A 15,356-nucleotide genomic window follows, 5' to 3' on the forward strand; every position below is an offset into this window, starting at 1 on the left:
GAGTTTGCTCAGCATGGATTTTTGCTCTGGGGCTGGTCTTAATTTTTGTCCTCCAGCAAGTGGTCAGATATAAATGTTATAAATGGTATACTTCAAAAATGTGTTTACTGTTTCTCCATAAATAAACTTAAAAGGTATTCATTCACTCAAAAGATCACTTACAATGTGCACACCATTTTAGTGTATCTTTCAGGTCAAGTATTTTGCCGTTAACTTTATTGAAAGAGATTAGGATGGATATGTCACACTTACAATTACAGAGGAGCAAATCCATAGTCTTCATTTGATTCTACTTTTCATGAACTGATGACCATATCATTTTGCATAAAAGCCTAGATGAGACTGGAAAGATTGCAAGCAATTAATGAATAGTGCCCTTCGAGGAGCAGTTCTTGTCTGAAGAAAAAAGCATCTCTTACTCACTCGCCTTACTCTGAATAGTAACGAGTCATTAGTGTATATAAATCTACAGTACCAATTCATATCACGCTAGACGTTGATGTTAGAGATGCTTAAGTAACTAATGAATATGAAGAGTGAATGAGCTGGTTGTGACATTTCATACATTTATTGCACTTTTAATAATATAACTGAGAGAGAGATGACATGGGCTAATATATTTATTGCATAGATTTTTCACACATGGTTACACTCATCTTGGGCTGATTTCGTCCTGCACCTCCGTGCTGGAGGCAGTGATAGTTCCTGTATTCTTGGAGATGCGGTAGCAGCACGAGCAGCCGAGCTCACTTCGTACGGGTCGAAGCCCTCGAAAAGAGGTTTGCGGGGCTTTGGTCCCGCCAGCATCTGTAGCCTCTCACTGGCTATAGCCTTCAGGACTGACTTTGGCATGGTTGATGACGCAGGTCGTTCTGGACGATATAGAGGATGGTCCTTTTTAGGAACTAACAGAAAACAGGAGAAATTAAAATTATCGATAAAAAAATTTGAGAAGTCAGCAGGGTGAGTTGATAAGTTGGTGCACTGTCCAAATGTCAGTGTTTTTTCTGTTCATGTGTGGTAAAAAAAACCCTCTCAAATCTGAAGTGAGCATGATTCACGACTTTCAGAAATAACAGAAATACAACTTCGCATTTTTGTGTAATAAAATTTTGCTCGGGATGAATGTTTGAAAGGCTATTTTTATAGCGAGTAGAGGAGAGAAAATGCTACTTTAGGTACAGTCCTGGGTTAAGTTTAGATATTATCACTGTTGGCACACATCAGATTAGGGAAATTTGTCACAAAGGCCTTGGGGTATGTTGTCATATGTGTCATATGTCAAATTTACCTTAGTATATAAACTTGACATATAGAACTTGGAAATAAAAATACTATACAGTATATTGGTATCAGTTACTGGATTTCTGATTCATTCTTGTTGTAAATTAAACACTACATAATAATGTATCATATACAGTATATTATTATCTGATATACAGTATATTTACTAACCATATCCATGTGTACAAGGCCTCAGTGTTGCTTTGAATAAAAATAATTAGGTTTGGAGTTTTGAACAAGAAAAAGTTCCAGTGTGACAACTTTCCCGCAGATGAGGCAAACGGTCATGAGTCCACACCCTCTAATTAACTTTCTTTTATTATCTGCATAATAAGATTAGCTGAGTAATCATAGATTTGAATCAAACATGTAACAAAAACATGTGAAAATGTGTCTGAAGCTTTATTCTATCATTCAACATTTACATTATGAAATTTAGTTCAGAGTAATATATCACTCACTGTAAGAGAATGTGAAATATGTGGCAACATGCCAGGCATCTACCTCTATTTTACCGAAAAAAGCTCCACTCGTAACATTACCAAGTCTTAAACACACAAAGCGTGTGAATTAGAGTCATAGTTTAACATTGGTGTCATATGTAGTGTCAATTTAGATGTTTAATAAAACGAAAGAACTTTCAGGAAATAGAACGATCAGGTGTTAAATAATGATAACTCACGAGCCAGGAGGTGTATACGGGAAGAAGGCTTGGCTTGTGGAGTCAAATAGCTATCAGTGCTGTTGAGTGATGAACTCTGTGCCACTCTTGTCTGTTTAGGATGAGCTAGCTGGCAGATCCGAGCACTCGCTTTAGCCTTAGCTCTTACTCCTATACTGAACTGTGAGGGGGAGAGGGGGAGAGAGAGAGAGAGAGAGAGAGATCATCATCAAAAACAATTCAAATTACATTTATTAATGTATTAAATATTCAGACTCACTGTTTACTGAGAAACCACGCAGAGCCTTATAAAACAAAACGTGACTTGAGCTTATGTCCTTAAGTGCAGACAGGAGAATTTTATTAAAGCGTTTAATAGTGTTTTTATTAAAAGTAATCGATGCATGCCAGCAGGCAAACAGGAATACACACACACACACACACTCCAAATGAGGCAGCAGTCTAGCGTTTTGTTTTGTGGAGATGGGAGCAAACCAGAGATTCTGGAGGAAACCCATACAGGTATGGGAAGAACCTGGTTTCTGGGGCTGGAATGGAAATTGCCTCTGTTGTACCAGTGTTTTATCCGGTCGTGTCCAAGGTAAAAACTACGCCAAAGATTAAGCCTACATGGCCTTCACTGGGGCAGAGAACAAAAACAACAGAAGACAAAGGCATTATCTTGTGATCTCTGTAGGCCCACCTGGAGCCACACTGAGCACTCTGCCTGCATTTCCATCCATGCAAATATAAAGTCAGTGACTGGAAAAGAGAGCTGTGACTTGTGGGCTGAACACACACTGGAATTTGCTTATACCAACATCCACACTGTATTGTAGGCTGCACCATATTCCCATTTTGCCTACCTGAACCACATCTGCTATGTTAATATCAGCATATAAACCATCGTTCAAACGTGCCAAGCTGGCTCTGAACCAAGTGACAAATTACGCTGGAAAGGAGCACCTCAGAGCAAGGAGGCTGCTACATAAGGTGGCTTAGTAACAAGTGCACACATGATGGTACTATCTTCAAGACCATTGCTGCTGACAACCCTGAGTAATTTTTCTTTAGATCAGATAAGGCATTCTCTAAGAGAGACAGAATTTACCACTCCTAAGCCATAAATGTCAAGCATATAAAAAAATAATAAATCTATGACCACATCCTGGACAAGAGTGGCATATAGCCCCAAAAGCGCACACTTCTTAATCTCTCAATCTGGAACATTCAGAGGTTTCGACTCACAACAGTCAGAGGCTAATATAATTTGCAGTATTTTGTTCAGCCTCTTCATTGTCCTGGGTAATTATTGTGTTCTGTGCTATTGTAAGGAACTACTGGGACAATTCATGGCCAGACCACCGGAGGGGGTGCTGGCGGGTGGATTGTTATTCCTTGTTGTGTATCATGTGATCATGTCGTGTGTATTGTCACCTGTTTCTCGTCGCTCCTAATGTATAATCATTATTCATACCCGTCCTTTTGTATCTGTCTTTGTCAGTCATTACTGTATGTTGCGTGTTTGGTTCAAGACGTGTTTATTTTGTATTACGTTGATGTGATCTTATGTTAAGTGCTTTATGTTTAATTTGGTTTGGTAGTATTTTGGTTTATTTATTGTGTCTGGATTTTTGTATTATTGTGCTTTGACTGGAAATACATGAAATTAAAAGTGAAAAAAAAAAATCTAAATAAAAGCATGTAAGTCATTACAACAGTTTCTACAAATAAATGCAAATAAACAATTTATTATCTAATTGGAATAAAAACATTGGAAAATGCATTTAATAAAATGCGTCCCCACCCCTCATTCTCTCTCTCGCTCTCTCTCTCTCTCTCGCTCTCTCTCTCTCTCTCTCTCTCTTTATCTATTTTGAGTTGGTTGTACTGCACAAAATATATGCATATAATGTAAAAAATTTAAATTACGACTCGAGTTAGTTGTTCTTCCCGTAAATATATATATATATATATATATACAGTGAGGGAAAAAATGATTTGATCCCCTGCTGATTTTGTACGTTTGCCCACTGACAAAGAAATGATCAGTCTGTAATTTTAATGGTAGGTTTATCTGAACAGTGGGAGACAGAATAACAACAAAAAAATCCAGAAAAACACATTTCAAAAAAGTTCTACATTGATTTGTATTTTATTGAGTGAAATAAGTATTTGACCCCTTTGCAAAACATGACTTAGTACTTGGTGGCAAACCCTTGTTGGCAATCACAGACGTCAGACATTTCTTGTAGTTGGCCATCAGGTTTGCACACATCTCACATCTCGAGGAATTTGGGCCCACTCCTCTTTGCATCCACGACCCATTTTCAATGCCCTGGCTGAGGGAAGGAGGTTCTCACTCAAGATTTGACGGTACATGGCTCCGTCCATCATCCCTTTGATGCGGTGAGGTTGTCCTGTCCCCTTAGCAGAAAAACACCCCCAAAGCATAATGATTCCACCTCCAGGTTTGACGGTGGGGATGGTCTTCTTGGAGACATAGGCAGCATTCCTCCTCCTCCAAACATGGCGAGTTGAGTTGATGCCAAAGAGCTGGATTTTGCTCTCATTTGACCACATGACCTCTGAATCATTCAGATGTTCACTGGTGAACTTCAGATGAGCCTGTACATGTGCTTTCTTTAGCAGGGGGACCTTGAGGGCGCTACTGGATTTCAGTCTTTCACAGCGTAGTGTGTTACCAATTGTTTTCTAGGTGACTATGGTCCCAGCTGCCTTGAGACCATTGACAAAATCTTCCAGTGTAATTTTGGGCTGATTCCTCGCCGTTCTCATGATCATTGTAACTCCATGAGGTGAGATCTTGCATGGAGCCCCAGACCGAGGAAGACTGACAGTCCTTTTGTGTTTCTTCCATTTGGGAATAATCGCACCAACTGTTGTCACCTTCTCACCAAGCTGCTTGGCGATGGTCTTGTAGCTCATTCCAGCCTTGTGTAGGTCTACAATCTTGTCCCTGACATCCACGGACAGCTCTTTGGTCTTGACCATGATAGAGAGTTTGGAATCTGATTGATTGCTTCCTTCTGTGGACAGGTGTCTTTCATACAGGTAATGAGCTGAGATTAAGAGCACTCCCCGAGAGTGCTCCTACTGTAATCTCAACTCCTTACCTGTATGAAGACACCTGGGAGCCAGAAATCTTTCTGATTGATAGGGGATCAAATACTTATTTCACTCATTAAAATGCAAATCAATGTAGAACTTTTCTGAAATGCATTTTTCTGGATTTTTTTGTTGTTATTCTGCCTCACTGTTCAAATACACCTACCATTAAAATTACAGGCTCATCATTTCTTTGTCAGTGGGCAAATGTACAAAATCAGCAGGGGATCAAATAATTTTTTCCCTCACTATATATATATATATAACATTATGAGCACTGACAGGTGAATAGCACTGATTATCTCCTCATCATGGCACCTGTTAGTGGGTGGGATATATTAGGCAGCAAGTGAACATTTTGTGCTCAAAGTTGATGTTGAAGTTGAAAAATGGGCAAGCGTAAGAATTTGAGCGAGTTTGACAAGGGCCAAATTGTGATGGCTAGATGACTGGATCAGAGCATCTCCAAAACTGCAGCTCTTGTGGGGTGTTCCCAGTCTGCAGTGGTCAGTATCTATCAAAAGTGGTCCAAGGAAGGAAAAGTAGTCAAACAGTGACAGGGTCATGGACGGCCAAGGCTCATTGATGCATGTAGGGAGCAAGGACTGAACCGTGTGATCTGATCCAACAGACGAGCTACTGTTGCTCAATTTGCTGCAGAAGTTAATGCTCTGCTAGAAAGTTGTCCAAAAACACAGCGCATCGCAGCTTGTTGCATATGGGGCTTAATAGCTGCAGACCAATCAGGGTGCCCATGCTGACCCCTGTGCACCACCGAAAGACCCAACAATGGCCAGGTGAACTGGACACAAAGAGCACTGAAAGAAGGTGGCCTGGTCTGATGAATCACGTTTTCTTTTACATCACGTGGACGGCCAGGTGCGTGTGCATCACTTAACAGGGGAATACATGGCACCATGATGTGCTATGGGAAGCAGAGGCAGTGTCATGCTTTGGACAATGTTCTGCTGGGAAACCTTGGGTCCTGCCATCTATGTGGATGTTATTTTTGCTTGGAAACGGTATTCCCTGATAGCTGTGGCCTCTTCAGCAGGATAATGCGCTGTGCCACAAAGCAAAAATAGTTCAGAAATGGTTTTATGATGAGCACAACAAGTTTGAGGTGTTGACTTGGCCTCCAAATTCCCCAGATCTCAATCCAATCGAGCATCTGTGGGATGTGTTGGACAAACAAGTCCGATCCATGGAGGCCCCACCTTGCAACTTACAGGACCTAAAAAATACCTTCAGGGATCTAGTGGAGTCCATGTCTTGATGGGTCAGGGCTGTTTTGGCAGCAAAAGGGGGACCAACACAATATTAGGCAGGTGGTCATAATGTTATGCCTGATCAGTATATATATATATATATATATATATATATATATATATATATATATACAGATATATATATATATATATATATATATATATATATATATATATATATATATAAATACATATATATATATACATATATATATTTTTTTTCAGGCAGTGTTTTAAGTTTGGCTACTAGTTTTTGTTCATGCTTATATTATATGCCTACAGGGAGTACAACAAATTAAACAACGTAATTCAAACAACAGATAACCTGCATACAACAACAGCTTATAATTGTGTGAGCAGGATCAAAAACACCGCCCACATACATGTATAGCTGAGACCAGTTATGAACTGGAGTGATAAGGAACTGTCAAAACCATAATTCAGATCATACTGACAGCGCTGCCATTTCTACCTCTTGGAGATATAACCGAATATGAATACATTTAGATTGAACAGATTAACATGAGTGAATGTGGTGCACTGTTCTTTTTTCTGTCATCAGTGGTTTCTCCAGTAGCCTGATGGAATCACTACCCACTTTAGCTCCACAGAATAAAATACAGCTATATTTCTTATACATTAAGTTTGTCCCAAAGATCCAGCTTTCCATACCACTCACACAATCCACACACTGCAAACAGGGCAGCATATCTGGGCGGTATTCTCCCAAAAATATGAATCATTTGAAAGAAATATTCACTTGTGCATTCATTGTTTGTGTTTTGTCCTTATGTAAATGAATCGATTTTGTTTTTACGTAGTTGAAAGGCTGATTAACTTCCGTTGTCAGTTTTATTAAAAACAAAATATCTTCTTCTTCAGTGTTCCCTTCAGACCTACATGCATGCATGTGTAGGGTTTGAGGGCACATGCATGCATGTTGTCAAAGCTAGAACACCTGAATGCTAGTGCCAGAGGGGATTCTTGCTGAACTCTCACGCAACTTTATTAACAAGTAAATAGAGATGCCATCGTGCTCCCCCCCACCCTCCGTTTATAGCCTGGGGTGCCACACAGACTGGAGTTCCCCTTCTGAGCACACATTTTCTTAACGTGAGAAGCACCTTGCCAAAATATTACAAAAAAGTTTCTGGTTAGGAAATCACAGGCTTCATATTTTTATTAATATACCTTTAGAACATCATTTATTTATGAACATCATTTATATAAGCCAGTTTTGTTTTTCCACTCTACTTTATAGATGTGAAGTTACTTAACTTAAGAGTAATGTTGCTGTTCTCATCCATTCACTAGGTAAACATTACAGCATGCTACATACAGATCCTGGATGGTGTTTGGGATGGTAACATGCCAGGGGCAACATTGTGCTTAAAATGAAAAGCGTGTGGTTTGTTTGTGCGTTGCTGCCTTTTCCCACAATACTGCTTATTAGTTGCCACCTGTTACCCCACCTGAAACAGCTTGTTTTTTAGCAACAGACACTATAAATCCTCATCAAAGATGAAACTAATATTGGCTATAAGTCTTAAAAAAGAGCCCTTGAAATGATTAATTAATGTTACTTAATGTAACGCTCAAAGCAAATGCAAAAGAGAATAAAATCTATTTCTTTTCAGCCTTGTATAACTTTATGAGCTATTGTGTTTAGACATTAATATCCGGTCTGAGAATAATATAAACAGCAATCGGAGCTAATTAAAATGGCACAAAAAAAAAAAAAATCAGTAATAAACCTAGTGGAAAAGTTCTGCATCGTATATTAGAGCTCTTAGGCATCTTCCTTCTCAGCTGCATGCTTTATCTTAAAGACTTTGGCTGTGTCTAATTACAGCACATGTGTAAATAAAATGTTTAGTTTACAAGCTGACCTTTCCTTGAAAGAAAAAACAGCAGTTAAAACTGGAAAAAAAATATAAGGAATCTAAAAAGAAAACTGATCACTGTTGGAATTAAATGGGTTTAAAAAATGTCTTGCATATTACATGGTGTTCCAAAGCTTATAGGCGAAGAGACTGTGCAACTTACAGATATACTTCAACTTATTTAAACTTAATTTAATTAAAAAAAATAAATACAGTAAAAAATACAAACATAAATAAATGTAATAAATAAAAAACAGTGGAGGGTCTTATGGTGTTCTCCATTTGTATAATAATAATAATTATTATTATTATTATAAGTATTGTTGTTGTTGTTGTTGTTGCTGTTATTATTATTATTATTATTATTATTATTATTATTATTATTATTATTATGCACATATTAATTAGCCATTGATATTTAAACATTTTTAAGTCATTTTTTTTAGATCTTGTGGAGTAATTAAAATAGCAGTAGCACAGCAATATTTGTGTTGTTCCAGCAATGTTTTTTTGGATCCTGAATTGGGAAGTGAAAAGACAAAATACTGCGTGAATAGAGAGGTGTAAAGCTCTGTGAGGACTCACTGTGGGCAATAGGTGGCGATCAGGTTGCCAACCGACTGCAGGCTGACGGGGTCGAGCGAGTGAACACACTCTTTCAGAGGGATGAGCCTTTAACGCAGATGCGCTCACTTTCCACTCAGGTGACTCTCTAAGAGAAAGAGAAAGAAAGAGAGAGAGAGAGAGAGAGAGAGAGAGAGAGATCTAAAACCCCCATGTCTCTTTTAAATGTTAAGAAGACTACATTTTTTTTGTGAATTGTTTATGTGTTCAGATGCTCGACATTTAATAGTTAAAGCGGATCTCATATGATGGAGTTAACACAATTAATTCATGGAAAAATAAACAAATTCACAATATTGTACTGATTTCTACTGTAAATCTGTCCTAAAAATCCATTCAAAAGTAGTTTACTCTATTGTGTTAAAGAATGTATTCACACCACTTCTGAAGAGAGAGAGAGAGAGAGAGAGAGAGAGAGATCGAGAGAGATCGAGAGAGAGATCTAAACCACCACATGGTCTTTAGAAATGTTTACGGGATGACGAGTACAACAGTGTTTTTATTGGCTTGAAAGCGGATCTTTTTGAGTGTACAGATGTGAGAAAGCTGGAGAGTTTTCTAGAAGAAAACAGGACACTTTAATGAAAGTAGAAACTTCACTTTAAACCAAAAGCTCAGAATTTAATCATAAAATAAATCTAGCTGTCAGTTCTGGATTTTTCCTTTCAATTCCTTCCTTTTTGTGTCCTTTTAAATGCTAAAATTGAAAGCAAAATATTGTTTTTTACTATCACTAGCCAATGAATAACATGTTCGGATATGCACAGGAAATGCATGGTCTTGACACGAAACAAAAAAGAATCGTCAGTCTATAGACGTATTGCATTTTAATGCAGCAAAACCTGTTGAATATTATAGTCAAATTTTTATTATAGACAAATGAACAAAATCCAAAAGGTGGCACACAGTCTAGACGGTCACAGGCCACCAGATGACAAGTGTGCAACCCTCAATGCACATGAGCCCTGCAGCATATATCATTTTCATGACCCCACCCATTGCTTTCTATTCACTTTTTCTTTCCTCTTCCTTAAAACATAGAGACCGTTTCTCCCCTCAAACTGTATTCCTGTTTAACAACTACCTTCACAGAAACAGCTGTTATTATTACCACGAGTGCTAAAGCTCCTTCGACATACTAATGATTGGTCATGAAATATGCAAATACATAATTATAGTTATAATATTGTGTGCTGTTCTGACTGTACCTACTGTGTAAGCTGTGGGTGCTGCTGCTGCACAAAACACAGCACTGACTCTTTTATTTCATTTTTATCTGATTAGCAGAAGGAGTTGATTCCTTTCCTGTAACAGGGATCCTGTGTATAGTTCTAAAGTTTATATTTCTAATACGTCATCCTTTTTACGGTTACAGCTCATTCACCGGGCTGCTACATAAATAATGTAAACCCAAGCAAAAAACAAAAAAAAAACTTACTATTATATAACAAGGTTGTATGGTTGACATGGACAGGAAGGAGTCATAGAAGGAGTCTCTAGTGTAGTGTAACAGTTTTCTGGTAACATCACACTCATTTTCCTATTCCTCTCCTTAGCACCTGAAATCCATCCAAAGTGATCCTATTTTAGGTTCAAATGAATTAGTTTTAATTCTGTTGTGCCGTCACGCACTACACAGTATATAGTTACCTGTTGTCCTCATAGCGAGTGCTAATCTTTCTCCTCTCTGACAGCTGGGAAGAACGTGATGTGAGCTCTGCAGAGAGACACAGACATTTAAAACACACACTGCAACCATTATTTGCACTAATAATCTGTCTAAAGATAATTTCCCAGATGCGGACTTCATTTAATGAGGCTTCTAAAGTGAAAACCAGCCGTTTTAAGCCTGTAGGTTGTGTTTAATTGAGCTGGGAAAAGTGGCACATGAACCTACTTAATGTAATTAGAACCTTTCTTCTATATGACTTTTAAATGAACAATTGACAAATAGTTTCAATCCAGTATAGCGTCGTATAGCATTCATGTCTTAAATGAAACTTTTTATATAAATAAATAAATAAATAAATAAATATTTAATAATCTTAAATATATTTTTTTTACCAAAGGCAGAGGAGCATTTTGATTTCACTGGAAGCTCATCCAACCAGTATACAGAGGGCCTGGAAATACATGAGAGACAGTTACAGACATACAATCACAAGCCACTTTAATAGGAACATCTGTACACCCGCTTGTTTATGCAATTAGCAAATCAGCCAATCATGTAGCAGCAGCACAATGTATAAATGAATGCAGATACAGGTTAAGAGCTTCGGTCAATGTCCAAAATGTGATCTCAGTGACTTGAAACAGGTTGGTTTGAGTATTTTAGAAAATGCTGATTGACACAATAGTCTATTACACAGAATAGTGAGAAAAGAAACATATAGTGGTTGGCAGTTTTACAGACAGACATGCCTGGTTACTGAGCAAGGATTAGAGGAGAATGACAAGACTGTTTAGAGCTCACAGTAACTCAGATAATCACTCTTTACAGCCATGGTGAGCAGAAAAGCAACAGCCATATCGTGTAGATAGGCTCATCAACACTGGACAGTTCAACACTGGATAAAGATTGGATCAGTATACACTGGGATTCTGCTGATTACAGTGTAATTATCTGAGTGTGACAGATGGTAAACACCAGGGCTGTAAAGCTGCTTTCATACATTTTTTCTTTTCTTTTCAACTGCAAGGACACTGTATATATGCGCTCTGAACATCTTTCCCATCTCTACTCATTGTTAATAGCTCATCAGTGAGCACTGTCACGTAATTGGGAGATGAATGCATTTTTATGGCAGTTGGAAAATTCCATCTACTCCAGGCTATACTGGTGCAATACTACACTGCCAATATAGATCGGAAACTGCAAACCACTATCAAGATCGCTGTGAAAATCATCGGCTGCTGTCGAGCAAACAGGAAAAATAATAGGAAGCAGAGTTTAGAATGACCGTAGTGTAGTGTGAAAAGCTTTAATAAAAACATTATTTTCAATATTCCAGTGTTGCAATATACATTGACCAGGCATAACATTATGACCACCTTAATATTGTGTTGGTCCCCCTTTTGCTGCCAAAACAGCCCAGGCCCGTCATGCAACGTGTTCTGACACCTTTCTATCAGAACCAGCATTAACTTCTTCAGCAATCTGAGCAACAGTAGCTCGTCTGTTGGATCGGATCACACGGGCCAGCCTTCACTCCACATATGCATCAGTGAGCCTTGGCTGCCCATGACCCTGTCGGCGGTTCACCACTGTTCCTTCCTTGGACCACTTTTGATAGATACTGACCACTGCAGACCGGGAACACCCCACAAGAGCTGCAGTTCTGGAGATGCTCTGATCCAGTGGTCTAGCCATCACAATTTGGCCCTTGTCAAACTCAAGCTCAAATCCTTACTCTTGCCCATTTTTCCTGCTTCTAACATCAACTTTGAGGACAAAATGTTCACTTGCTGCCTAATATATCCCACCCACTAACAGGTGCCATGATGAGGAGATAATCAGTGTTATTCACTTCACCTGTTAGTGGTCATAATGTTATTGCTGATCTGATGTAAGGTCCCACATGCCATATCAACAACCTAGCCATAAACTCCAGGAAATTCTCTGTAGACCTCTACGATCAAACTGTGTTGGCACATAGATCTAGGCTATGAAACCATTTGAATGTTTTCAGGAGCACAGTGGCCTCCATCTTTGTGAAATACAAGTTTGGAAACAATAGGACCAAACTCAGTCAACAACTCTGGTTGTGAACTCGGTCAGAGGGGTCACGAGAAGAACATCAGAAGTCCCCCACATAATGTTGTATGTCATAATGTTATGCATGATCGGTGTAACTAAAACTAAGAAACTGGCTAATGAACTCAGGTCTCACAAGGAGCATATGTTGATTTTCTGTCTCTGAAGGAGAAAATAAGCTCCTCCTCCTAAGCAGGGTTGTTACAGCAAGTGTAAAAGCACCATAAGACCGTTCAGGGAATCCTACCTGTCAGGGAATTTGAGTAGGTTGGGTTTAGGCTGGGCGAGATGCTCGAGTCGTGATGCCATTGAACAGCCGGAGGTGTGCTAAAAGACAGGTGAAGTTCACAAAGACATGGTGTTTTAACGTGGATCTTCAGAGCTGAGAATACTCGAAACAAGCAGGAGCACGAGTACCTTGTGGGTTTATTGAAGCTGATATATCAAAGCATATGGGAGGAATGCAACAAACTACATGTAGTCTCATTACAGCACTAAAGTGCATGATTCACCCTAACAGAACTTTTTAAGTATAATCAAATCACTAGTATAGAAAAACCAGCTGTAAGCTAATTGAAAGTCTTTAGAAGGTTTCATGATTACATTTCATAATTTAAATGATTCAGATTTAATGACGAGTTAACGTGTAATTTTCGTGATCACTACTTCTACTTTCACACAAGACAATTATTACTCAGATCATTTTCGGTGTGCTTGTACTCTTTTCCCCACTTGCAGTTTATAACTACATCAGTCTATCAACTATATCAATCTGTAATATTTACACTCATCTAATTCTAACGGTGTGGTTTCTGGTTGCTTGTTTCTTTGTGACTTATCCCAATTAATGCAGTCAGGTCTATAAAATAAGCCTGTATGAGTAATCCAGGACTCTCGAAATCAACATTGCATTCTCAAGTCTGTCAATGTGTCTCTTCAACTTTGCTAGCTGCAGTAGTCACTGTCTTAAGAGAAAAGTTGGGATTTAGCTTACTGTTAACCTAGAAAAGACACCTAGTCTGCTGTAACAGACCTCAAATCATGCCTGCATGAATCAAATCCTGAGTCTCCTGAGTTTGGTCATCTTAAGGAATCAATTGACCATTAGAAGAAAACTGTTATCTACTCAGCTGAATAATGGGATTACATTCGTTTCGTGAGAATGCAAATTCGTTCAGAGTTCAATTATCCTCAAATTCATTCAAATATAGAACTTCATAATCTTTGGAGCACAACACAATGCCCCAACCCCACACACACACCTTGTTTTTAAGAAATATTTTTAATAACAGTGATTTGTTTTTGTTAATGGTAAGAAAGCCTAATCTAGAAAGCATTTCAAAAAATGTCCCCCCTAAATTTATATATAACAAAGGACTGAAAGAAATATTTGCTAAGATGAACTTATTATGAGATTTTTAAGCCAGGATCAAATTATTCACCTAGTCGACCTACTCCTTTCGTCAGGAATCGAGCAGTAATCATTAATGCGATTCCACTTATGACCAGCAGGTGGCAGTAAAACACAACCTGCAAATAAACTTGGCTCAGGTTTCATTTCCCTCCTGGCTTTTCACAAACACAATAAGATGAAAAATGAAGAAAAAAAACACCCTATACTTTATTTTATTTTATTGTTATTATTATTTTTCAATAACTGGTAATATACATGACATAGCACATAAACTACTATGGGCTAGCATAGACAAAATGAAGGAAAATAAACGGTCTGTTTAATCCTAGTGTAACGTGACCTCGAATTAACCGTGTAAAATGTTTACAGATGTAAAGTTTAATTCCCTTTTTCCGTCACCCCACTTTCCTTCTCTTTTCTTCTCTTTTATGCAGAAAGTTTCTGTATGACTTACCTGTCTCTGTATGACTTGCTAACGGTGGGGTCTCTCGGTTACTATGGTAACAAAGTGACGCGCGCAGGAAGTGAAGCTTCCGTTAATTCCAATAAACCTGTGTGTTTATTACAGTTAATTACTAGCGCCGACTTAGAAATGGTGTGATTGACATCATATCGAATCTAACACGAACATCCCTTTTCACCCCTTGTTCAGTAAACTATTTTGTGTTGGGTAAAGAAAATTAAAAAAAAAAAAAAAAAAAATTACGATTTCTTAGTGTGATCTGAATAATCAGCTAGTTTCAGTGGCGTCACTATTGACGTGTTTATAATACTATGCTGCAAGGGGTGCAAAGGAGCAATAAAGCCATGAGGTTCAGGCATTCAGAGGGGCTTTCTTGTAGTCTGCACACTGAGAGGTATATGATTAGGGTAGGTGGGGTAGGGGAGGTCCGGGGTGTATATCCCTGAACAGCCCTGACACTGATAAAATGCCAGATGAAATCTGAACATTTACCTAAAGCCACTAGGCCAAAGGTCTTAAGGAAACAGTTGAACACAGTCTTGGTATCTGTTGTTCATTGCAAGCAGCTAATTTGATTTTTGTCGTATACAATACTGCAAATATATTTGTATTTGTGTTTCCTCTCGAAGCATCTACCCCAAAATATGATTATCTTACAAAATACTCCAGATTCCTTGGATATTTTCCCACCATCTATGGCCTAATACATTCTCCTCAATAAATTAAACATCGGGCATAACATTATGAGCAGTGACAGGTGAAGTGAATAACACTCATGGCACCTGTTAGTGGGTGGGATATATTAGGCAGCAAGTGAACATTTTGTCCTCAAAGTTGATGTGTTAGAAGCAGCAAAAAAATGGGCGAGTGTAAGGA

The 15,356-nt window shown here is 38.4% G+C and overlaps 1 protein-coding gene across 1 annotated transcript; it reads right to left on the reverse strand.

The window, feature by feature from the left end:
* Positions 1-214: 214 nt before the first annotated feature.
* spmap2 (sperm microtubule associated protein 2) lies at positions 215-14,508 on the reverse strand. The gene is made up of 7 exons (XM_058418905.1): positions 14,472-14,508; positions 12,851-12,930; positions 10,914-10,972; positions 10,500-10,566; positions 8,811-8,937; positions 1,967-2,126; positions 215-905 (listed from the first exon to the last, which is right to left on the reverse strand). The coding sequence occupies exons 2-7, from the start codon at positions 12,910-12,912 to the stop codon at positions 637-639; spliced, it is 744 nt and encodes a 247-aa protein (XP_058274888.1). The 5' UTR covers positions 12,913-12,930; positions 14,472-14,508; the 3' UTR covers positions 215-636.
* Between the last annotated feature and the right edge of the window lie 848 nt (positions 14,509-15,356).

The sequence above is a fragment of the Hemibagrus wyckioides genome, linkage group LG20 (genome assembly GCF_019097595.1).
Source record: "Hemibagrus wyckioides isolate EC202008001 linkage group LG20, SWU_Hwy_1.0, whole genome shotgun sequence".
Lineage (NCBI taxonomy): Eukaryota > Metazoa > Chordata > Actinopteri > Siluriformes > Bagridae > Hemibagrus > Hemibagrus wyckioides.

Coding starts and splice junctions, on each gene's coding strand:
- spmap2 (XM_058418905.1), bottom strand. CDS start 12,912: ATGGCATCACGACTCGAGCATCTCGCCCAGCCTAAACCCAACCTACTC. Junction 2,127..8,810: donor ATCGCCACCTATTGCCCACA/GTGAGTCCTCAC, acceptor TCCCCCTCACAG/TTCAGTATAGGAGTAAGAGC. Junction 906..1,966: donor CCGTATACACCTCCTGGCTC/GTGAGTTATCAT, acceptor GTTTTCTGTTAG/TTCCTAAAAAGGACCATCCT.